Source organism: Oncorhynchus nerka, linkage group LG12 (assembly GCF_034236695.1).
Source record: "Oncorhynchus nerka isolate Pitt River linkage group LG12, Oner_Uvic_2.0, whole genome shotgun sequence".
Taxonomy (NCBI): domain Eukaryota; kingdom Metazoa; phylum Chordata; class Actinopteri; order Salmoniformes; family Salmonidae; genus Oncorhynchus; species Oncorhynchus nerka.
In genome coordinates, this window is record NC_088407.1 from 46,594,359 (window position 1) to 46,620,228 (window position 25,870).

At 42.7% G+C, this 25,870-nt stretch overlaps 1 protein-coding gene across 3 annotated transcripts in view; it reads right to left on the reverse strand.

Annotated features, from left to right (window-relative positions):
• Nucleotides 1–25,870, reverse strand: part of cnksr1 (connector enhancer of kinase suppressor of Ras 1) — an 83,098-nt gene that overhangs the window by 47,936 nt on the left and 9,292 nt on the right. Inside the window, exons 3-5 of one of the 3 annotated variants that reach the window (XM_029674971.2) lie at nt 19,183–19,385; nt 18,952–19,036; nt 17,868–18,008 (exon numbers count right to left, since the gene is read on the reverse strand). In XM_029674971.2, coding sequence (XP_029530831.2) covers nt 17,868–18,008; nt 18,952–19,036; nt 19,183–19,385 — 429 coding nt within the window. The remainder of the gene's footprint in view (nt 1–17,867; nt 18,009–18,951; nt 19,037–19,182; nt 19,386–25,870) is intronic. The other 2 variants (XM_029674972.2, XM_029674974.2) reach the window with 2 other exon arrangements.

Genomic DNA, 25,870 nt, shown 5'->3' on the forward strand with positions numbered 1-25,870 from the left:
GTTATGTCAAATGTATTTATTTTACCCTTATCTTACCAGGTAAGTTGACTGAGAACACTTTCTCATTTAAAGCAACAACCTGGGGAATAGTTACAGGGGAGAGGAGGGGAGATGAATGAGCCAATTGGAAGCTGGGGATGATTAGGAGGCCATGATGGTATGAGGGCAAGATTTGAAATTTAGCCAGGACACCGGTGCTTCATCTACATGTGTTGTATCGATGTTGTGTGTGCTTCGTAGTTGTCTAGGAAACAGATGTGGTTAGTAAAAAGTTTAAAAAATACTTTTGTTTTTTTGGGGGTATCTGTACTTGACTTTTTATATTTTTGACAACTTTTACTTCACTACATTCCTAAACACTCCATACATTTCCCACTCCATACATTTTCCCTTACACCCAAAAGTATGTTACATTTTGAATGGTCTTGAAGCAAGACAGGAAAATGGTCCAATTCACACACTTATCAAGAGAACATCCCTGGTCATCTCTACTGCCTCTGATCTGGGGGAGTCACTAAATACAAATGCTTCGTTTGTAAATGATGTCCAAGTATGTCCCTGGCTATCTGTAAATTTAAAAAACAAGAACATGGTGCCGTCTGGTTTGCTTAATATAAGGAATTTGAAATGATTTATACTTATGATACTTAACTATATTTAAAACCAAATACTTTTAGAGACTTTTACTCAAGTAGTATTTTACTGGAGAACTTTTACTTGAGTCATTGACAATTGGGTACTTTGTCCACCACTGCATGGATTAGGTACATGAATATCAGTATCGCTACTCATCCAAATAACTTGCATATGGCTCTCAGGTGAATCCTGTGGCTCATTACACCGTGTTTGATATGGTATGTTCACCACTTGGGTTGAGATCAACAGTACTAATAATAATAATAATAATAATAATAATAGTTTAATTCACATTGCCACTCATATGGCAGCAGGTAGCTGGTTCGAATCCCTGAGCCCGCAAGGTGGAAAAATCTGCTGCTTTGCCCTTGAGCAAGGCAGTTGCTTGCTCAAGGGCAACAACACTTGCTTCCCGGTCGCCAATGACATGGATGTCGATTAAGGCAGCTTCCCGGCAACCTCTCGAGATTTAGAGGGGTTGGGTTAAATGCGGAAGACACATTTCGGTTGAACACATTCAGTTGTGCAACTGACTAGGTATCCCATTTCTCTTCTCTAGAGAACATAATCTAATCTGTATCAGTTACAATAGAACATGTTTCTATCAGACCTTTCAAATACTGAGAATTTGCTTTAGCCTGCCTGCCTGCAGTGGTTGGCGTTTGCACTTTTTGGGACTTTTTGCAACAGGCAAACTCAATCAAGCACAGCCAAAGTATTTGAAATGATTCAGCCAGCAAAGAATCACCACCATGTTTGACCGTTTGTATAAGGTTCTTGCCGTGGAATGCAGTGTTGGGTTTTCACCAGGCATAAATGGGACCCATGTCATCCAAAAAGTTAACTCAAGTTTGCCAAAAAGCACCTTGAAGCACCTGGATAATGGTCAAGACACTTGGAAGAATGTTCTATGGACAAATTATTCAAAAAATATAACATTTGGATGACATTGGTCTTATTCTGCCTGGCGAAAACCAAACACTGCATTCCACAGTAAGAGCCTGTGTAAGGGGGCAATTACTTTTTCACAAAGGGGGCATTGGGTGTTGCTTTACTTTGCTTGTGAAATAAATGAAATAAGTATGTAATTGTTGTGTTATATGTTCCCTCAGGTTCCCTTTATCTGACATTTTTCAGGATGGAAAAATGCTTTCAATGCAAACTATTTTTCCACTCCTCAATTGTCCAGTGTTGGTGATTGCGTGCCCACTGGAGCTGCTTCTTCTAGTTTTTAGCAGATCGCAGTGGAACCCGGTGTTTGCTGCAATAGACCACCCGTGACAAGGACCGGCGAGATGTGCATTCCGAGATGCCATTCTGCACACCACTGTTGTACTGTGCCGTTATTTGCACGATTGTTGCCATTCTCCTTCAACCTCTCATCAACGCCCACAAGACTGACGCCGACTGGATGGTTTTTGGTTGTCGCTCCGTTCTCGGTAAACCCTAGACAGACTGTTGTGTGTGTGAAAAGCCCAGGAGGCAGGCTGTTTATGAGAAACTGGAATCGGAGCGCCTGGCATTGACGATCATACCACGCTCTAAGTCGCTTAGGTCACTTGGTTTTGCCCAGTCTAACATTCAATCGAACAGTAACTGAATGTCTCGCTGCCTGCTTTATATAACAAGCCACGGCCATGTGACTCACTGTCTGTAGGAGATTTTTGTGAACGGTGCCTAATAAAATGGCCACTGTGCATATTTTTTTAAGAATATAATCTTTGACAGCAAAGGACAAATGAAAATTTCCAAAACAATGAATTTAGAAGTATAGATTTGGTTATTATGCTTGAGCAAAAGAACACAGCATAAGCCATTGCAAAATGCATGGAATTGCAGAAAATATGCTTTGAAACGGCAAAATGTTCTCTCAACTGCATGGCGATATCTTTAGAATTGCAAGAAATTTGCTTTAAAAACGACAAAAATGTCCCTGCGCTTAAAGGTAGACTCAGCGAAATTGCGTTGCTACGAGCAGCACCGCAGACATTGAAAATAGTGAGATGCAAGTCTCACACACAGTATCGGCGCATGTGCACGGTGTGGAAGCCATGGCACCAAAACAGTGGAGAAGTTGATCCTAAACGCTTCAACGCTCGTAGTTGTTGCGGAAATTGACCCACTATGGCATTTACTTTCTGCATCTACATCATATCGCTAAGTATACCTTAATTGAGGAGAATATCCCCCCAAAAATGTGATACTGTCGCAAAGCTAGTCAAAAAGCAGCATTCCCCAAGAGAGGATGGCTTTCAGTTCAGCAGTGCTAAATTCAAGAACTTCTTTGAGGAATAGATCATGATCATTAGAAATGAAATTACAAGACTCCTCTTTAAATCTGAGTATTTCTCCAAAGCTCAGTTGGCCTGAGTCTGCACAACACTTCCAGGACCTAGGATCAAGGGAGTTTTTAAATCCAATATCTCTTGACACATTCATGAAAATAGTCATGGCCTTCAAGCTGCATCCCTATTGCAACTAAACTACTGAAAGAGCTGCTTTCTGTGCTTGGCCCTCCTATGTTGAGCATATTAAACGGCTCTATCCACCGGATGTGTACCAAACTCACTAAAAGTGGCAGTAATAAAGCCTCTCTTGAAAAAGCCAAACCTTAACCCAGAAAATATAAAAAATATAAAAACATAAATAAAAATAAATAATCTAATTAAATATATATATATATTTTTTATATATATATTTTTTTAAATACATAAAAAAATATTAAAAAATAAAAATCTGTCTATATCGAATCTCCCATTCCTCAAAAGAAATTGAGAAAAAGGCTCTTGCGCAACAGCAACTCACTGCCTTCCTGAAGACGAACAATGTATATGAAACGCTTCAGTCTGGTTTTAGACCCCATCTTAACACTGAGACTGCATGCATGAAGGTGGTAAATGACCTTTTAATGGCATCAGACCAAGGGTCTGCATCTGTCCTCGTGCTCCTAGACCTTAGTGCTGCTTTTGATGCCATCAATTACCACATTCTTTTGGAGAGATTGGAAACCCAAATTGGTCTACACGGATAAGTTCTTGCCTGGTTTAGATCTTATCTTTCAGAAAGACATCAGTTTGTCTCTGTGGATGGTTTGTCCTCTGACAAATGTTCCTCAAGGTTCTGTTTTAGGACCACAATTATTTTCACTATATATTTTACCTCTTGGTGATGTCATTCGGAAACATAATGTTAACTTTCACTGCTATGCGGACGATATACAGGTGTACATTTCGATGAGACATGGTGAAGCCCCAAAATTGCCCTCGCTAGAAGCCTGTGTTTCAGACATAAGGAAGTGGATGGCGGCAGTTTTTTAAACTCTGCCAAAACAGAGATGCTAGCTCTAGGCCCCAAGAAACAAAGAGATCTTCTGTTGGATCTAACAATTAATCTTGATGGTTGTACAGTCGTCTCAAATAAAACTGTGAAGGACCTCGGCGTTACTCTGGACACTGATCTCTCTTTTGACGAACATATCAAGACTGTTTCAAGGACAGCTTTTTTCTATCTACGTAACATTGCAAAAATGATGCAGAAAAGTTCATCCATGCTTTCATCACTTCTAGATTAGACTACTGCGATGCTCTACTTTCCGGCTACACGGATAAAGCACTAAATAAACTTCAGTTAGTGCTAAACGACTGCTAAAATCTTGACTAGAACCCCAAAATTTGATCATATTACTCCAGTGCCAGCCTCTACACTGACTTCCTGTTAAGGCTAGGGCTAATTTCAAGGTTTTACTGCTAACCTACAAAGCATTACATGGGCTTGCTCCTACCTATATCTCTGATTTGGTCCTGTCGTACATACCTACACGTATGCTACAATGGTCTGCCTATCCATGTGAGAGATGCAGACTCGGTCTCAACCTTCAAGTCTTTATTGAAGTCTCATCTCTTCAGTAGGTCCTATGATTGAGTGTAGTCTTGCCCAGGGGTGTGAAGGTGAACGGAAAGGCACTGGAGCGACGAACCGCCCTTGCTGTCTGCCTGGCCGGTTCCCCTCTCTCCACTGAGATTATGCCTCTAACCCTATTATGGGGTCTGAGTCACTGGCTTACTGGTGCTCTTCCATGCCATCCCTAGGAGGTGTGCGTCACATGAGTGGGTTGAGTCTCTGACACGATTTTCCTGTCCGGGTTGGCGCCCCTCTAGGGTTCGTAATATTCAAACTTGTCTTAATTGGTGATTTGAAGATATCCCTGTGGGGGCTGTTATATCCTGCCTGGTTGTCAAGGTTCGGGGGTATTTTTGGACGGGGCCCGTCTCCCAACCCCTCCAGTCTCTGCCTCCAGTATTTATACTGCAATAGTTTGTGTCGGGGGGGGGGGGGGCTAGGGTCAGTTTGTTATATCTGGAGTATTTCTTCTGTCTTATCCGGTGTCCTGGGTAAATGTAAGTATTCTCCCTCTAATCCCGGAGGACCTGGGACCTTGCCTCAGGACTACCTGGCCTGATGACTCCTTGCTGTCCTCAGTCCACCTGGTCGTGCTGCTACTCCAGTTTCAACTGTTCAGCCTGCGGCTATGGAACCCTGACCTGTTCACCGGACGTGCTACCTTGTCCCGGGGACCTGCTGTTTCCGACTCTCTCTACCGCACCTGCTGTTTCGAACTCTGAATGCTCAGCTATGAAAAGCCAACTGACATTTACTCCTGAGGTGCTGACCTGTTGCACCCTCTACAACCACTGATTATTTGACCCTTTGAACATCTTGGCCACATACTGTTATAATCAACTTTTCTTTTTTTTATTTTTATCTCAAATCTTTTTCCGAGCCACCATGCTTCTACATCCGCATTGCTTGCTGTTTGTGGTTTTAGGCTGGGTTTCTGTATCACACTTTGTGACATCAGCTTATGTAAAAAAAAAATGACTTTATAAATACATTTGATCGATTGATTGATTGGCGAAATGGGCTTAAATGCCAACATTTCTCTACACAGCTAAAATGGGGGCCTCAAACGTAGCAGGGCCAACGTGTCAACCGCGTACCCTGCCACGTTCACCACGTACAGTGCCTCCAGAAAGTATTTTTTTTCTTTTTCTTCATTTTGTTGTTACAGACTAAATTTAAAATAGATTAAAATGTTGATTTTTAGTCACTGGCTAATGTCAAACTGGAATTATGTTTTTTTTTTCCGATTCCTTTTCTAATTGATACAAAATAAAAAGCTGAAATGTCTTGAGTCAAAAAAGTACTCAACCCCTTCGTTGTGGCAACTCTAAATTCAGAAGTAAAAATGTGCTTAACAAGTCATAATAAATTGCATGGACTCAATCTGTGTGCAATCGGTGTGTTTAACATGCTTTTTGAATGACTACCTTCTCTGTACCCCACACATACAATTATCTGTAAGGTCCCTCAGTCGAGCAATGCATTTCAAACAGGAAGGTTTTCCAATGCCACACAAAGAAGAGTACCTTATTGGTAGCAGACATTGAATATCCCTTTGAGCATGGTGAAGTTATTAATTACACTTTGGATGTTCTCAATTCACCCAGTCACCACAAAGATACAGGCGTCCTTCCTAACTCAGCTCCCGGGGATTTCTGGATTTCACCATGATGCCAATTGTGACTTTAAAACTGTTAGAGTTTAATGGTTTTGACAGGAGAAAACTGAGGATGGATCAACAATGTCGTTACTCCACAATACTAACCTAATTGACAGAGTGAAAAGAAGGAAGCCTGTACATGATTCAAAATATTCCAATAGCATCCTGTTTGCATTAAGGCACTATATTAATACTGCAAACAAAGTGGCAAAGCAATTAACTTTTTGTCCTGAATACAAAGTGTTGTGTTTGGGGCAAATCCAATACAACACATTACTGAATACCACTCTCCATATTTTCAAGCATAGTGGTGGCATAATGTTATGGGTATGCTTGTAATCGTTAAGGACTGGGGAGTTTTTCAGGATAAAAAAAATGAAAAGAAAATGGAGCTATGCACAGGCGAAATCCTAGAGGAAAACCTGGTTAAGTCTGCTTTCCATCAGACACTGGGAGATTAATTCACCTTTCAGCAGGACAAGAACCTAAAACACAAGGCCAAATCTACATTGGAGTTGCTTACCAAGAAAACAGTAAATGTTCCTGAGTAACCCAAGTTACAGTTTTGACTTAAATCTGTACTGAACAAAAATATGAAACGCAACATGTGAAGTGTTGGCCCCATTTTCCATGAGCTGAAATAAAAGATCCCAGAAATGTTGCATACGCACAAAAAGCATATTCCTCTGAAATGTTGTGTACAAATTTGTTTTCATCCCTGTTAGTGAGCATTTCTCCTTTGCCAAGATAATCCATCCACCTGACAGGCGTGGCATATCAAGAAGCTGATTAAACAGCATGATCATTACACAGGTGCACCTTGTGCTGGGGACATTAAAAGGCCACTTTAAAATGGGCAGTTTTGTCACACAAAACAATGCCACAGATGTCTCAAGTTTTAAGGGAGTGTGCAATTGGCAGGCGGACTGCAGGAATGTCCAACAGAGCTGTTGCCAGATCATTTAATGTTCATTTCTCGACCATAGGCTGCCTCCAACGTCGTTTTAGAGACTTTGGCAGTACATCCAACAGGCCTCACAACCGCAGACCACGTGTAACCACGCCAGCCCAGGACATCCACATCCTAATTTCTTCATTTCATGTGACTAATTTCCTTCTATGAACTGTAACTCAGTAAAATCTTTAGAATTGTTGCATGTTCTGTTTATATTTTTGTTCAGTATACATACAAATCTATGGCAAGACCTGAAAATGGTTGCCTAGCAATGATCAACAACCAATTTGATAGAGCTTGGAGGATTTTGAAAATAATAAAATGGGCAAATGTTGCACAATCCACGTGTAGAAAGCTTTTAGAGACTTTCCCAGAAAGACTCACAGCTGTAATCACTGCCAATGTTGCTTCTACAAAGTATTGACTCAGGGGTGTGAATACAGACAGTACCAGTCAAAAGTTTGGACACACCTACTCATTCAAGGGTTTTTCTTTATTTTTACTATTTTCTACATTGTAGAATAATAGTGAAGACATCAAAACTATGAAATAACACATATGGAATCATGTAGTAACCAAAAAAGTGATAAACAAATCAAAATACATTTTATATGAGGTTCTTGAAAGTAGACACCCGTTGCCTTGATAACAGCATTGCACACAAATAGTACAATTAAAGAAAAACCCTTGAATCAGTAGGTGTCCAAACCTTTGACTGATACTGTATGAGATTATTCTATCCATTTTCAATAAATTTGAACAGGGCTCCGGGCAGCCGAGCGGAAATGGAGGAAAACTCGCCTCCCTGCGGACCTGGCATCCTTTCACTCCCTCCTCTCTACATTTTCCTCCTCTGTCTCTGCTGCTAAAGCCACTTTCTACCACTCTAAATTCCAAGCATCTGCCTCTAACCCTAGGAAGCTCTTTGCAACCTTCTCCTCCCTCCTGAATCCTCCCCCCTCCTCCCTCTCTGCAGATGACTTCGTCAACCATTTTGAAAAGAAGGTCGACGACATCCGATCCTCGTTTGCTAAGTCAAACGACACCGCTGGTTCTGCTCACACTGCCCTACCCTGTGCTCTGACCTCTTTCTCCCCTCTCTCTCCAGATGACATCTCGCGTCTTGTGACGGCCGGCCGCCCAACAACCTGCCCGCTTGACCCTATCCCCTCCTCTCTTCTCCAGACCATCTCCGGTGACCTTCTCCCTTACCTCACCTCGCTCATCAACTCATCCCTGACCGCTGGCTACGTCCCTCCAGTCTTCAAGAGAGCGAGAGTTGCACCCCTTCTGAAAAACCTACACTCGATCCCTCCGATGTCAACAACTACAGACCAGTATCCCTTCTTTCTTTTCTCTCCAAAACTCTTGAACGTGCCGTCCTTGGCCAGCTCTCCCGCTATCTCTCTCAGAATGACCTTCTTGATCCAAATCAGTCAGGTTTCAAGACTAGTCATTCAACTGAGACTGCTCTTCTCTGTATCACGGAGGCGCTCCCGCACTGCTAAAGCTAACTCTCTCTCCTCTGCTCTCATCCTTCTAGACCTATCGGCTGCCTTCGATACTGTGAACCATCAGATCCTCCTCTCCACCCTCTCCGAGCTGGGCATCTCCGGCGCGGCCCACGCTTGGATTGCGTCCTACCTGACAGGTCGCTCCTACCAGGTGGCGTGGCGAGAATCCGTCTCCTCACCACGTGCTCTCACCACTGGTGTCCCCCAGGGCTCTGTTCTAGGCCCTCTCCTATTCTCGCTATACACCAAGTCACTTGGCTCTGTCATAACCTTACATGGTCTCTCCTATCATTGCTATGCAGACGACACACAATTAATCTTCTCCTTTCCCCTTCTGATGACCAGGTGGCGAATCGCATCTCTGCATGTCTGGCAGACATATCAGTGTGGATGACGGATCATCACCTCAAGCTGAACCTCGGCAAGACGGAGCTGCTCTTCCTCCCGGGAAGGACTGCCCGTTCCATGATCTCGCCATCACGGTTGACAACTCCATTGTGTCCTCGTCCCAGAGCGCTAAGAACCTTGGCGTGATCCTGGACAACACCCTGTCGTTCTCAAATAACATCAAGGCGGTGGCCCGTTCCTGTAGGTTCATGCTCTACAACATCCGCAGAGTACGACCCTGCCTCACACAGGAAGCGGCGCAGGTCCTAATCCAGGCACTTGTCATCTCCCGTCTGGATTACTGCAACTCGCTGTTGGCTGGGCTCCCTGCCTGTGCCATTAAACCCCTACAACTCATCCAGAACGCCGCAGCCCGTCTGGTGTTCAACCTTCCCAAGTTCTCTCACGTCACCCCGCTCCTCCGCTCTCTCCACTGGCTTCCAGTTGAAGCTCGCATCCGCTACAAGACCATGGTGCTTGCCTACGGAGCTGTGAGGGGAACGGCACCTCAGTACCTCCAGGCTCTGATCAGGCCCTACACCCAAACAAGGGCACTGCGTTCATCCACCTCTGGCCTGCTCGCCTCCCTACCACTGAGGAAGTACAGTTCCCGCTCAGCCCAGTCAAAACTGTTCGCTGCTCTGGCCCCCCAATGGTGGAACAAACTCCCTCACGACGCCAGGACAGCGGAGTCAATCACCACCTTCCGGAGACACCTGAAACCCCACCTCTTTAAGGAATACCTAGGATAGGATAAAGTAATCCTTCTCACCCCCCTTAAAAGACCTAGATGCACTATTGTAAAGTGGCTGTTCCACTGGATGTCATAAGGTGAAAGCACCAATTTGTAAGTCGCTCTGGATAAGAGCGTCTGCTAAATGACTTAAATTAAATGTAAATGTAAAATAGTAAGAAAAAAATGGGTATTGTGTGTAGATGGGTAAGACATTTATTTTTTAAATAAATGTTGAATTCAGGCTGTAACAACAAATGTGTAATAAATCAAGGGATATGAATACTTTCTGAAGGCACTGTAAACCCCTTCTTGATACAGAAATGTCTGTTTCTATGTACCTCTGTTCACTTTGTCACTGTGCCTCTTCGTGTGTATTTTTGCTCTTGACCAGATTAGACAGAACGTGTTCCCTGTTAGCAGGGCAGACAGGAACAATCTATTAAAAGACAGAGGGACATACCTAGGGGTGGATCTCATTACACTTCTTCAACACACTAACACCAAACAACCCAGACCTGGGTTCAACAACTATTTGAAATATTTCCAATATATAATTAGCGTTTGCTTTAGCCTGTCTAAAGTAACAGATGGGTAGGGTTTGCTTTTTTGCGACTATTATATTACTTCCATTGCGCCAGGCAAGCTCAATCAAGCCCAGCTTAAGCATTTGAAATGATTTCAAACCGTATTTGAACCCAGGTCTGCACTGAACCAACCCATGTGAAATGTTAGGAGCATATCTCTTTAAATGATGGTGAAGGGACTACAAAAAGCAAGTGTTCCTTTTCTCCTTGCTCTATATTTGATAATTACTCCAAATACTAAATACAATAAAACTTTCACCTTAATGAACTACAAATGCTAATTTATGATGTAAGGCAAAGGCTCTAGAAAGCTTTGCATTAAAATCGGGAAACAATTCATATTTTAAGTTCAAATGTCTCATTTCCCTTCATTGTATACTGTAGCATGAGTGATCAAAGTGAGGAGTCGTCGTTAACACTTGTGTCGGTTTAAAATGCTTAGGAGTCTATTGACTCATGTACGTCAATCTAAGTAACTTTAAAAAAAATCCCCACTAAAATCCGTCAGTTTAAGGTAGATACACACTATATATATATATATATATATACACACACATGTTTCAAATTAATGGATTTGGATATTTCAGCCACACCCGTTGCTGACAGATATATAAAATTAAGCACACAGACATGCAATCTCCACAGACAAACATTGGCAGTTGAATGGCCTTACTGAAGAGCTCAGTGACTTTAACATGGCACCATCATGGGATGCAACCTTTCAAACTAGTCAGTTAGTGAAATGTCTGCCTTGCTAGAGCTGCCCCAGTCAACTAAGTGCTGTTATTGTGAAGTGGAAACGTCTAGGAGCAACAACAGCTCAGCAGCGAAGTGGTAGGCCACACAAGCTCACAGAACTGGACTGCCAAGCGTTGAAGCGCATATCTGCACACTCTTGGCATTCTCTCCACCAGCTTCACCTGGAATGTTTCCAACAAGCTTGAAAGAGTTCCCAAATATGCTGGGCACTTGTTGGCTGCTTTTCCTTCACTCCACGGTCCAACTCATCCCAAACCATCTCAATTGGGTTGAGGTCAGGTGATTGTGGAGGCAAGGTCTTAAGATTTGTATTTATTTTTGTATGTTTTTATTTAACCTTTAACTAGGCAAGTCAGTTAAGAACAAATTCTTATTTACAATGACGGCCTAGGAACAGTTGGTTAACTGCCTTGTTCAGGGGTAGAACAACAGATTTTTTTACCTTGTCAGCTCAGGGGTTCGATCTAGTAACCTTTCAGTTACTGGCCCAACGCTCTAACCATTAGGCTACCTGCCGCCCCAAAATGTAGCACTCCATCACTCTCCTTCTTGGTCAAATAGCCCTTACACAGCCTGGAGTTGTGGTGGGTCATTGTCCTGTTGAAAAACAAATTATAGTCCCATTAAGCACAAACCAGATGGGATGGCGTATAGCTGCAGAATACTGTGGTTGCCATGCTGATTAAGTGTGCCTTCAATTCTAAATAAATCAAATAAATTTGCTGTCAGCAGCAAAGCACCCCCACTCTGCGTCTCACAAATACACAGCGGTAGGAACCAAAAATCTCAAATATGGACTCATCAGACCAAAGGACAGATTTCCACCGGTCTAATGTCCATTGCTTGTGTTTCTTGGCCCAAGCAAGTCTCTTCTTCGTATTGGTGTCCTTTAGTGGTTTCTTTGCAGTAATTCGATCAAAAAGGCCCGATTCACACAGTCTCCTCTGAACAGTTGATGTTGAGATGTTACTCTGTGAAGCATTTAGTTGGGCTGCAATCTGAGGTGCAGTTAACTCTAATGAACTTATCCTCTGCACCAGAGGTAACTGTGAGTCTTCCTTTCCTGTGGAGGTCCTCATGAGAGACAGTTTCATCATAGCGCTTGAAGGTTTTTGCGACTGCATTTGAGACTTTCAAAGTTCTAGAAATGTTCCGTATTGACTGACCTTCATGTCTTAAAGTAATGATGGACTGTCATTTCCCTTTGCTTATTTGAGCTGTTCTTGCCATCATATGGACTTGGCCTTTTGCCAAATAGGGCTATCTTCTGTATACCACCCTTACCTTGTCACAACACAACTGATTGGCTCAAACACATTAAGAAGGGAAGAAATTCCACAAGGCACACCTGTTAATTGAAATGGATTCCAGGTGACCACCTCATGAAGCTGGTTGAGAGAATGCCAAGAGTGTGCAAAGCAGTCATCAAAGCAAAGGGTGGCTACTTTCAAGAACCTCAAATATAAAATGTATTTTGATTTGTTTAACACTTTTTTGGTTACTACATGATTCCATATATGTTATTTCATAGTTTTGATGTCTTCACTATTACTCTACAATGGAACACATTTTAAAAAATAAAGAAAAAACCTTGAATGAGTAGGCGTGTCCAAACTTTTGATTGGTACTGTACATATGAGATGAGTAAAGCAGCATGTAAACATTATTAGAGTGACTCGTTAATGTGTTGGGTTACTGTTAAAGTGGCCAGGGATTCCATGTCTATGTATATAGTGCAGCAGCCTCTAAGGTGCAGGGTTGAGTAGTCGGGTGGTAGCCGGCTAGTGATGGCAATTTAACAGTCTGAAGGCCTTGAGAAAAACAGCTTCTTTCAGTCTCTCAGTCCCAGCTTTGAAGCAAATATGCTGACCTCGCCTTCGAGATGATAGTAGGGTGAACGGGCCGTGGTTCGGTTGGTTGATGTCCTTGATGATTATTTTGGCCTTCCTGTGACATTGGGTGCTGTAGAGGTGTCCTGGAGGGCAGGCAGTTTGCCCCCGGTGATATGTTGGGTAGACCGTACCATCCTACGGAGAGCCCTGCGGTTGCGGGCGGACCAGTTTCCATACCAGGCGGTGATACAGCCCAACAGGATGCTCTCAATTGTGCATCTGTAAAAGTTTGAGGGTCTTAGGGGCCAAGCCAAATTTCTTCAGCCTCCTGGGGTTGAAGAGGTGCTATTGCGCCACACTGTCTGTGTGGGTGGACCATTTCAGATGGTCAGTGATGTGTACGCTGAGGAACTTGAAGCTTTCCACCTTCTCTACTGCGGCCCCGTCGATGTGGATAGAGGCATGCTCCCTCTGCTGTTTCCTGAAGTCCACAATCAGCGCCTTCGTTTTGTTGACATTGAGAGAGTGGTTATTTTCCTGGCACCATTCCGCCAGGGCCCTCACCTCTTCCCTGTAGGCTGTCTCGTCGTTGTTGGTAATCAAGCCTACTACTGTTGCGACATCTGCAAACTTCATGATTGAGTTGGGAGGCGTGCGTGGACACACAGTCATGGTGAACAGGGAGTACAGGAGGGGGCTGAGCATGCACCCTTGTGGGACCCTGTGTTGAGAATCAGAGAAGTGGTGTTGTTTCCTACCTTTACCAACTGGGGGGGGCGGTCTGTCAGGAAGTCAGACCCAGAGCTCAATGATGAACAGCATTCTGACATAGTTATTCCTCTTGTCCAGATGGGCTAGGGCAGTGTGCAGTGTTATGGCAATTGCATTGTCTGTTAACCTATTGGAGCGGTAAGCAAATTGAAGTGGGTCTAGGGTGACAGGTAAGGCGGAGGTGATATGATCCTTCACTAGCCTCTCAAAGCACTTCATGATGACAGAAGAGAGTGCTTCGGGCAATAGTCATTTAGTTTAGTTCCTTTTGCCTTTTTTTTGTACAGGAACAATGGTGGCCATCTTGAATCATGTGGGGACAGCAGACTGGGATAGGAGAGATTGAATATGTCCATAAACACACCAGCCAGCTGGTCTGTGCATGCTTCTGAGGACGCGGCTAGGGATGACGGCTGGGCCAGCAGCCTTGCGAGGGTTAACATGTTTAAATGTCTTACTCACGTCAGCCACGGAGGAGAGCCCACAGTCCTATTCGATCGGGTTCAAGACAGCGCTCCGGCTGGGCCACTCAAGGACATTCAGAGACTTGTCCCGAAGCCAATCCTGAGTTGTCTTGGCTGTATTCTTCTGGTTATTGTCGTGTTGGAAGGTGAACCTTCAACCCAATCTGAGGTCCTGAGCACTCTGGAGCAGGATCTCTCTGTATTTTGCTACGTTCATCTTTCCCTTGATCCTGACTAGTCTCCCAGGCTCTGCCGCTGAACAACATACCCACAGCATGATGCTGCCACCACGCTTCACTGTAGGGATGGTGCCTGGTTTCCTACAGACGTGCCGCTTGGCATTCAGGCCAAAAAGTTCAATCTTGGTTTCATCAGACCAGAGAATCTTGTTTCTCATGGTCTGAGATTCCTTTAGGTGCCTCTTTGGAAAACTCCAAGCGGGCTGTCATGTGCTTTTTACTGAGCCGTGGCTTCCGTCTGGCCACTCTACCATAAAGGCCTGATTGGTGGAGTGCTACAGAGATGATTGTCCTTCTGGATGGTTCTCCCATCTCCACAGCGGAACTCTTGTCACCTCCCTGACCAAGGCCCTTCTCCCCCGATTGCCAGGCAGCCAGCTCTAGGAAGAGTCTTGGTGGTTACAAACTTCCATTTAAGAAATGATGGAGGCCACTGTGTTCTTGGGGACCTTCAATGCTGCAGACATTTTTTGGCACTCTTCCCAAGAACTGGGCCTCGACACAATCCTGTCTCAGCACTCTACAGACAATTCCTTTGACTTCATGGCTTGGTTTTTGCTCTGACATGCACCGTCAACTACGGGACCTTACATAGACAGGTGTGTGCCTTTCCAAACCATATCCAATCAATTGAATTTCCCACAGGTGGACTACAATCAAGTTGTGGAAACAAAGGATGATCAATGGACAAATGATGCACTTGAGCTTAATTTCGAGGGTCTGAATAATTATGTAATTAAGGTATCCGTTTAAAATGTCTAGAAACCTGTTCACCGTCATTGTGACAGTGTAGACTGACAAATACATTTTAGGATAAGGTTGGAATACTTTCCGAATGCACTGTAGTATGTCAACCAGACCACTAACCAGACCTCCCTGATGTCGAGGGGTTGGGTTGAATGCAGAAGACACATTTCAGTTGAATGCAGTTGTGCAACTGACTAACCCCCCACACACACACACGCTCTCTCTCTCTCTGTCCAGTATGTACCGCTCTCTGTAGTGGACTTTGCTTGCTGTTGCTCTAACCGATTCCAGTCCGATCTTGTCATGTACTCTCCAGTCCTACAGAGTTAAGAGTACCGATTGAGCATATCCACTAGATTCCTACAGAGCCACTAGTCAGTGGAGCACTATAGGATCACAGCAGCTTACTCCTGGCCCAACCAAATCCTTCAGGGCACCAAGGAAAATAAACCCTGTGAGTGGGGAGGGAGGGAGGCGGGTGGACACGTACTTACAGAGAGAGCGAGCGAGAGAGAGCGAGCGCACACACACGAGCACAAACATGAAACACACACAAAGACACATGAATGCACCACACATCCATAAATACATTTCATACATGCCGGAAATGAAAGAGAGTCCTTTATTTTCTATGAGGACCCTGAGAGGCATGGTTTGCGTCCCAAATGGCACCCCTATTCCCTACATAGCAAGGAAACAAGGATGGCCCATAGGGCTCTGGTCAAAAGTAGTGCATTATATAGGAATTGGGTGTCTTTTGGGACGATCTGTCTGGCCCTTGTTCTTGTTACAGATTAACCAATTCTCTAGAAACAAGCAAAGTAATAATCATTGAAAGCATCAGTCTCTGAAACAAGGACACATTAGATTTGACATTTGTTGCCAAGGGCTAACTTTGTTGTACGCAGAGGAGGGGGATGGGGTGTGTGTGAGCGTGTATTCTGCCGACCTTACTAGAGCTATCAACTTGATAAATGATGCCTTGAGAGATGGATAGAGGACCAACCCACCTGTCTGGATGTCCTACGTTATTTTTATTGAGTGTAATAGAAATTCCTTATAAACTTCAGACATGCTGTACGCTTATTATTTTTTTTCCAACAACAAAACCGCTGTACAAAACCTGCTGTGAAGGACATCCCTCGGTCCTTTCTGTCTTAACTCTCAGCTACCTTGCCTTGAGAGTCAAGTGATTGCACTTACAAAGCTGCCTTCCGCAAGCACCCGAGTCTTGGATCCCGACCCCTTAATATCCAGCATCTCTCAATGATACACATATTCCTACCTATGATAAGAGGCCTATGACTATAGGTCCTCTGTCGCTCAGTTGGTAGAGTATAGCTCTTGCAACACCAGCATAGTGGGTTTGATTCCCGTTACCACTGGTACCTAGAATGTATGCATGCGTGTACAGTAAGTCGCTTTGGATATAAGCGTTTTCTAAAATGGCCTATATATTTATTATTTAGGGGAGAGTGGGGTAAGTTTAAAAATAAAATAAAAATTACATTTAGCATCACTCCGTCATGGGAAATATAGTATTCTTTCTAACAATGTGTACATATATTTGAGCAGGTTGTGTATCCCTGGAAATAATCAGAATTCACGTAAACATTTTTAAAACCATAGCTTGTCCAACAAAAGCAGTCTCTAGGCACAACTTACCCCAGGTATGGGGTAATGAGAGCCGTGGGACAGGGTGAGTTAAGCTGCCCGACACATTTCTATACGGAATTCAAATATTCCCAGTCACTTTTAAAACCATGTCTACGTGTAATAAACCATCTTTATTTCCCCAAACACAATTCAACACAAATCGCTTTTTTTGTCTGAATCATTTTAAGCATCTTTTAACAAAAGCTTAACACCTAACCAACACTTTGTACTTTTAAAATTAAATTATGCATTTTGTGTATGGTTTCCTAAAAACAAGGATGGCTCAACTTACCCCTAAAACACACAATAGAAGCGGGCAGTGGTTGCTCACTGGGTCCAAAAACAGGAACCACCAAACAATGACCAGTAACTTCAGCGTAGTACAATTCACCGTCAAAACAATCTGGCGTAATGACAAAGTCTGACAAAGTTTCACGCACTAATTACTTTCATACAAAAACCAACAAGCCAGCATTCGGCTGGACAAAATACCCTTAGAAAGCATCAACATCCCTCAAGGGCCTTCATTGTTCTAATGCAGACCCCATCACACACTCACTTCCCACCTTCCTTCCCTTCTGAGGGGTAGTGGGTTCTTACCATAGAAATAGTGCGAGTAGACTGTCGGTTGTATTTCTATGCTGCTCGACTCAGAGGAAGTCAGTCATATTCATGAATTGGCTTCAACAACGTGCTATTATTACCGTTGGAGCACAGTGAATGTACCGAATGAGTGTGCACACCGCAAAGCTTTTGAGTCCGTTTTAAAGAGCTTTGTATTGATTTGTGAAGAAGAGGTCAAGTCTATTATCACGTCTCTTATGTTTTATGCGAACAACTAAAAAGGAGGACCACAAAAAAAGCGAGAGAGCAAACAAAAGGCAAAGCAATTTTCTACAAGAAAACAAACAAATGATGGAAGACTGTCTAAATTGACAAAATGTGAGCACCACAAACAAGCAGACAAACCAGTTAACTACTGCAATAAAGAAAGAAACAAAACAGCTACAGAGGAGCAATTACCTACCTTGGCTGGAGACAATCCAGAGTTGCAAAATAGGGCTATAAGTAAGAGTACTAAATATAATACCTTGGGGTCCTCTTTCTCTCCCTCTGTCTGTCTATCTATCGGTGTCTCACGACTGCACTGCAGGCCACAGCAGGTGAACTACAGGGAATTACACAAGTGGAGTTTCAGTAAACCTTTCCATCAGCACTCTCTCTCCTCTGTCCCTGCTTCTCACTCCCTCCCCCGGACGCCAACTCTCTCCTCCCCCAGGCACTATCTACGGAAAGATCCAGGGCTGTCTTTCTCACGAGTCACAAGTAACCAGTTTAACACATTCATCCACCTTCCCCACTCGTACAACATTTCCCCATCACAAAAATAACAAACACGGAATATCAACAAACAGCAAGAGACTCCTTCGACGGTCAACCCGTGCTTCTTCAAGGTGCCTGAACCTAAACTATTCCATGTATGCTGGAGATAAAGAATGCATGCACGGTCGGTGCTTATGCAAGAGTTCCACAATAGCAGAGGAGTGAGATTACTGTTGTCGTGCCGTGTTAGGTGGCTGATTAAACTAGCAAACCAAACAAACACAGTGGTGGTTCCTCTTTGGAAGTTGGCTGCATGCGTTTTAACCCACAAGCAGCTGGCCTGCCCCGTGTACACTTCCTCTAAAAACAAAAACAAAAATCTGGTATGTATTGTTTGGTCAAACTAGAAGGTTTAGGCCACTCATTCAATGTGTAATTTTTCAAAATGTTGTTTATAAGGCCTAGAGTTTTTCCTGGTTAGCTTACTCCTACCTATTAGGTAAACGACATTAATCAAATTGGTATAAAGCAGTAAGTGCCTACACTAAGAAAACATGAACAGCCATGCCTGAAAGACTGCAAAATTGCTAGTTAAATAGTTGATCAAATAGCTACCCGGACTATCTGCACGGACGCTTTCGGCACTGTCGTTGTCTCATCACATGTGCGGCTGCTACAGTTTAATATCTGTAGCGAAACGAAAACAACTATTTCTTATTTCATAAAAACAAGTGTTTCTCCTGGTTTCTGTCTGTTTTGTTTGATGCCTATTGGAGCAGTAGACGTACCTTGTGTACTGTGGTCCCCAGCTCTTTACAGTGGGTGATGATGTTCCTACTGGTCGTGTAAGCACTCAGCTGGGCAAACTGGTACCTGGACACAGACAGTGAGCACAAGACGATGAAGATGTGTCTCTTTAATGTCTATTGTTTCCCACTAATTGGTGTTTTGACCAATCGGATCAGCTCTTTTGCCAATAATTGGCCAAATATAAAAACAGTTTTTTTTTTTAAATGTACCTGTTGAGCAGAGAGAAGAGGCCCTTGGCGGAGGTGATGAGCTCCAGCACCACCTGCAGCACGCTGGCCGGCAGCCTGGTGGCAGTCTGCCCGTCGTAGGGGTTCACCCTCCTGCGGACCTGGATGCCCATGGTCAGGGAGTGGACCACAATGCGCAGCTTCTCTGTCAGGCAGCGTAGGCTTTCTCCACCCATACCGTACGTCTGGGGAGGGAGACCGGGAGGGGAAAACAGTGGGAGGCTGTTGAGAGTGAGACAACCAGGGGCCAAGTTTGCTGGGAGTTCACATGCACAAGACACACACACAGTTACTCAACTTGAAAAGTAGGCCTAGTACAGTAGTGCATCTGTTATCATAAAGCCATGATGCACAATGACATCTAAGAGAGAGTGCCTGTCTACACAAATGATCACATGTAAACTCAACCTACAATAGCATTAATAACATGGCAAACATACGCACAGCTGGTACACGCCACTTCCAAAAGATTGCACAGCTGCCAAAATATTACACTGCTTCCAAAACATTTTTCACTGTGTATAAACTACTTCATCAAGATCCACAGAGGCCCAATTGAAACCACAAAAGCCAAAAATACGATCTGGGAAAGAAGAATAGATGGTCAGATGGAGTCATACTGTTGGCCTCATACTGTTGACTTCTGAGTGGTTGTTTTGTCAGAAAATAGAAAGTGAAATATAATTTTAAAGCTACAGTCAAAGTTTAGGGTGAAATCAAACTGAAATCTTACTGCTGTCAATGTAATAAGAATCACCCCCACACACCATTAAAGCCATGAATCATGAGTTAGTCATTTTCATAGCTCATACAATGTAGGTCAAGTCACCAAAAGTGCAAATATCTACACTGAGTGTACAAAACATTAGTAACATTTCTAAAATCATAATTCCACTTTGACATTATTGGGTATTGTGTGTAAGCCAGTGACACAAAATGTCAATTGAATCCATCTTAAACTCAGGCTGTAACACAACAAAATGTGGTAAAAGTCCAGACGGAAATATATACACTTAGGTTGGAGTCATTTCAACTTGTTTTTCAACCACTCCACACATGTCTTGTTAACAAACTATAGTTTTGGCAAGTGGGTTAGGACATCTACTTTGTGCATGGCACAAGTCATTTTTCCAACAATTGTTTACAGACAGATTATTTCACTGTATCACAATTCCAGTTGGTCAGAAGTTTACATACACTAGGTTGACTGTGCCTTTAAACAGCTTGGAAAATTCCCGAAAATTATGTCATGGCTGTAGAAGCTTCTGATAGGCTAATTGACATAATTTGAGTCAATTGTAGGTGTACCTCTGGATGTATTTCAAGGCCTACCTTCAAACCCAGTGCCTCTTTGCTTGACATTATGGGAAAATCAGAAAAAAATCTCAGAAAAAAATGAAGAACTCCCACAAGTCTGGTTCATCTTTGGGAGCAATTTCCAAACGCCTGACGGTACCACGTTCATCTGTACAAACAATAGTACGCAAGTATAAACACCATGGGACCACGCAGCCGTCATACCGCTCAGGAAGGAGACGTGTTCTGTTTCCTAGAGATGAAAGTACTTTGGTGCGAAAAGTGCAAATCAATCCCAGAACAATAGCAAAGGGCCTTGTGAAGATGCTGGAGGTAACAGGTACAAAAGTATCTATATCCACAGTAAAACGAGTCCTATATCGACATAACCTGAAAGGCCGCTCAACAAGGAAGCAGCCACTGCTCCAAAACCGCCATAAAAAAGCCAGACTACGGTTTGCATCTGCACATGGGGTCAAAGATCGTACTTTTTGGAGAAATGTCCTCTGGTCTCATGAAACAAAAATAGAACTGTTTGGCCAGAATGACCATCGTAATGTTTGGAGGGAAAAGGGGGAGGCTTGCAAGCCGAAGAACACCATCCCAACCATGAAGCATGGGGGTGGCAGCATCATGTTGTGGGGGTGCTTTGCTGCAGGAGAGACTGGTGCACTTCACAAAATAGATGGCATCATGGGGGTGGAAAATTAGGTGGATATATTGAAGCAACATCTCAAGACATCAGTCAGGAAGTTAAAGCTTGGTGGCAAATGGGTCTTCCAAATGGACAATGACCCCCAAGCATCTTCCAAAGTTGTGGCAAAATGGCTTAAGGACAACAAAGTCAAGGTATTGGAGTGGCCATCACAAAGCCCTGACCTCAATCCCATAGAAGATTTGTGGGCAGAACTGAAAAGGCGTGTGCAAGCAATGAGGCCTACAAACCTGACTCAGTTACACCAGCTCTGTCAGGAGGAATGGGCCAAAATTCACCCAACTTATTGTGGGAAGCTTGTGGAAGGCTACCCGAAACATATGACCAAAGTTAAACAATTTAAAAAGGCAATGCTACCAAATACTAATTGAGTATATGTAAACTTCTGACCCACTGGGAATGTGATGAAATAAATAAAAGCTGAAATAAATCACTTTACTTTTATTTCACATTCTTAAAGTAAAGTGGTGATCCTAACTGACCTAAAACAGTGAATTGTTACTAGGATTAAATGTCAGGAATTGTGAAAAACTGAGATTAAATGTATTTGGCAAAGGTGTATGTAAACTTCTTACTTCAACTGTATGCATGTGCACACACACAGTGCATTCGGAAAGTACTCAGACCCCATAATTTTTACCGCATTTTGTAACATTACAGCCTGATTTTTAGATGGATTAAATTACCCTAAATGTTCCCCTTCCAACAGGACAATGACCCTAAGCACACAGCCAAGACAACGCAAAAGTGGCTTCGGGACAAGTCTCTGAATGTCCTTGAGTGGCCCAGCCAGAGCCCGGACTTGAACTCGATCGAACATCTCTGGAGAGACCTGAAAATAGCTGAGCAGTGACGCTCCCCATCCAACCTGACAGAGCTTGTGAGGATCTACAGAGAAGAATGAGTAAAACTCCCCAAATACAGGTGTGCCAAGCATGTAGCTTCAAACCGAAGAAGACTTGAAGCTGTAATCGCTGCCAAAAGGTGCTTCAACGAAGTACTGAGTAAAGGGTGTGAACATTTCTGTAAATGTGATATTCCAGTTAATATTTTATAAATTTGCACAAATTTATAAAAAATGTTTTTGCTTTGTCACTATGGGGTATTGTGTGTAGATTGATTTTTAAATCAAAATTACAACAACGCTGTAACGTAACAAAATGTGGAAAAAGTAAAGTGGTCTGAATACTTTCCGAATTCAATGTATGCACAGTACCAGTCAAGTTTGGACACACCTACTCATGCAAGGGTTTTTCTTTATATTGTAGAATAATAGTGACAGCATCAAAACTATGTAAAAAAAGAATTTCAAAACATAAGCTGGCGCACACCCAGAATAATAGTTTGTGTGGAGGTGCTGACTAACGGTGAATAAACCATCAAAATGAAGAAAGTCGCACACTCCATATATAAACTCCCAGCAATTTAATGGGTATTCACCAATGTTTCTGCATCACTGTGTCTTCCTCAGGGTAATGTCATGAATACTTCAACCAGGTTATGTAGACACACAGTGCAATTAGTGTAACCAATGACAGTGGTGAGGGGTGTGTCATAATGATTAAGTTAATTAAAATGAATTAGTGAAACTGTAAATATATATATATATATATATATATATATGGCATATTACATATATTATACTATTGCTATCATATAGAAACTTAATGGAATACTGTACATCATATTAGCGGCAACATACATTGTTGATTCATTCAATTTCACAATTTCGTATTTCATTTGTTACATGTAATCTTTTGTTTCAACCTTAAAGTATAATGAGAATCATCAAGAGGGGGAACATATTAGGTGTACGCTAATAAGCTGTAAAAAAAATATGTTTTTACATTTTATAAAAAGAGGGAAAAAAGTGCTCATAAGAAGGGCCTGAGGATCAAAGTCAATATTCAGACCAATAGGGGTCAATGTTTTTCGATAGAATATCCAGTAAGCCTGTCTTTGTAGTAGTAGGATCTCAATGTTACCTCCTCTCCTTGGTAGAGCAACATGCTCAATACCTGTGTATTTGAGGGAGGAGATGGGATGGTTAGCTTCAACAAAGTGAGCTGCTACTGGATAGTCCATGTTCTTACACCTGATTGAGCTGCAGTGTTCAGCTATGTATTTATACAACGGTCTTTTCGTTTGTCCTACATAGGCTTTTCCACATGAACAGGTGACGAGATAGATTACTCCATTGGTCTTGCATGAGATGAAATGACACATATGGAATCATGTAGTAAACAAAAAAGTGTTAACCTGTTGAGTGTAGGGGGCAGTATTTTGAAGTTTGGATGAAAAACGTACCCAAATTAAACGGTCTATTTCTCAGGCCCAGAATCTCGAATGTGCATATAATTTTCAGATTAGGATAGAAAACACTAAAGTTTCTAAAACTGTCAAAATATTGTCTGTGAGTATAACAGAACTAATATTGCAGGCGGAAACCTGAGGAAAATCAAACCAGGAAGTGACCTCTATTTTGAAAGCTCCACATTCCATAGCCTGCCTTCGCTCCTTTTAAAGGGATATCAACCAGATTCCTTTCCTATGGCTTCCCCATGGTGTGAACAGACTTGACAGTTTTAGGCTTTTATTTTGAAAAATAAGCAAGAAAGATCACATTGCGTCATTGTATGGCTGGGTGCCAGCAGCGTTTTGTATGCACAACAGCTTGGAGAAGCCATTTTCTCTCTCTCGCTCTCTCGCTCTCCTATTGAAGAAGCTACATTCCCGCTCGAGCATGTGGATTTCTGAACAAAATGCGCCAACCAAATGGAGGTATTTTGGATATAAAAATAATCTTTAGGGAACAAAAGGAACTGGGAGTCTCGTGAGTGCAATCATCCGAAGATCAAAGGTAAGCAATTTAATTGATTGCTTTTCTGACTTTTGTGACCAATCTACTTGGCTGCTAGCTGTTTGTAATATTTTGTCTACTGAGATGTTCTTACATAAACGCTTGGTGTGCTTTCGCTGAAAAGCTTTACTGAAATCTGACATGCCAGGTGGATTAACAACAAGCTAAGCTGTGTTTTGCTATATTGCACTTGTGATTTCATTAACATTTGATATTTTTAGGCATTTAATTTGAATTTGTGTCTCTGCAATTCAGCGGTGGTTGACGAAAATGATCCCGCTAACGGGATGGGTGCATCAAGAAGTTAAATAAAAAATATATTTTATATTTCAGATTCTTCAAAGTAGCCACCCTTTGCCTTGATGACAGCTTTGCACCCTCGTGGCATTCTCTCAACCAGCTTCATGAGGTAGTCACCTGGAATGCTTTTCAATGAACAAGTGTGTCTTGTTAAAAGTTAAGAAGGAAAGACATTTCACAAATGCATGGGTTTGAGCCAATCAGTTGTGTTGTGACAGGGTAGGGGAGGTATACAGAAGCCCTATTTTGGTAAAAGACAGAGTCTATTATGGCAAGAACAGCTCAAATAAGGAAAGAGAAATGACAGTCCATCATTACTTTAAGACATGTAGGTCAGTCAATACGGAAAATAATAAGAACTTTGAACGTTTCTTCAAGTGCAGTCGCAAAAACCTTCAAGCGCTATGTTGAAACTGGCTCTCATGAGGACCGCCATAGGAAAGGAAGACCCACAGTTACCTCTGGTGCAGAGGATAAGTTCATTAGAGTTAACTGCACCTCAGATTGCAGCCCAAATAAATGCTTCAACTGTTCAGAGGAGACTGTGTGAATCAGGCCTTCATGCTCAAATTGCTGCAAAGAAACCACTACTAAAGGACACCAATAAGAAGAAGAGACTTACTTGGGCCAAGAAACACAAGCAATGGACAATAGACCGGTGGAATTCTGTCCTTTGGTCTGACGAGTCCAAAATTGAGATTTTTGGTTCCACCTGCCTGACCAAGGCCCTTCTCCCCCGATTGCTCAGTATGGCCGGGCGGCCAGCTCTAGGAAGAGTCTTAGTGGTTCAAAACTTCCTCCATTTAAGAATGATGGAGACCACTGTGTTCTTGGGGAAAGTCCCCACTGCTGCAGAAATATTTTGGTACCCTTCCCCAGATCTGTGCCTCGTCACAATCCTGTCTCGGAGCTCTACGGGCAATTCATTCAACCTCATGGCTTGGTTTTTGCTCTGACGTGCAGTGTCAACTGTGGTACCTTATACAGAAAGGTGTGTGCCTTTCCAAATCATGTCCAATCAATTGAATTTACCACAGGTGGACCTCCCAAGGTGTAGAAACTTCTCAAGGATGATCAATGGAAACAAGAAACACCTGAGCTCAATTTCGAGTCTCATAGCCAAGGGTATGAATACATGTAAATACGTTTAAAAAAAAAAAAAATGTAATACATTACATTTGGAAATAATTTTAAAAAACGGTTTTCGCTTTGTAATTATGGGGTACTGTTGTGTAGATTATTTATTTAATCCATTTTAGAATAGGGCTGTAACGAAACAAAATAATGGTAAAAGGGAAGGGGTCTGACTACTTTCCGAATGCACTGCACGCACACACGCACTGTTCTGAGGGCAAAAGGGGGTGCAACTCAATATTAGGAAGGTGTGCCTAATGTTTTGTACACTCAATGTAGTATGCATGGAAAGGGTACACCCTGATGGTAATTGTAAAGCAAAGCATTTCCTTCTCCATCCACATCGTTTACAATGGGAAAAGCAA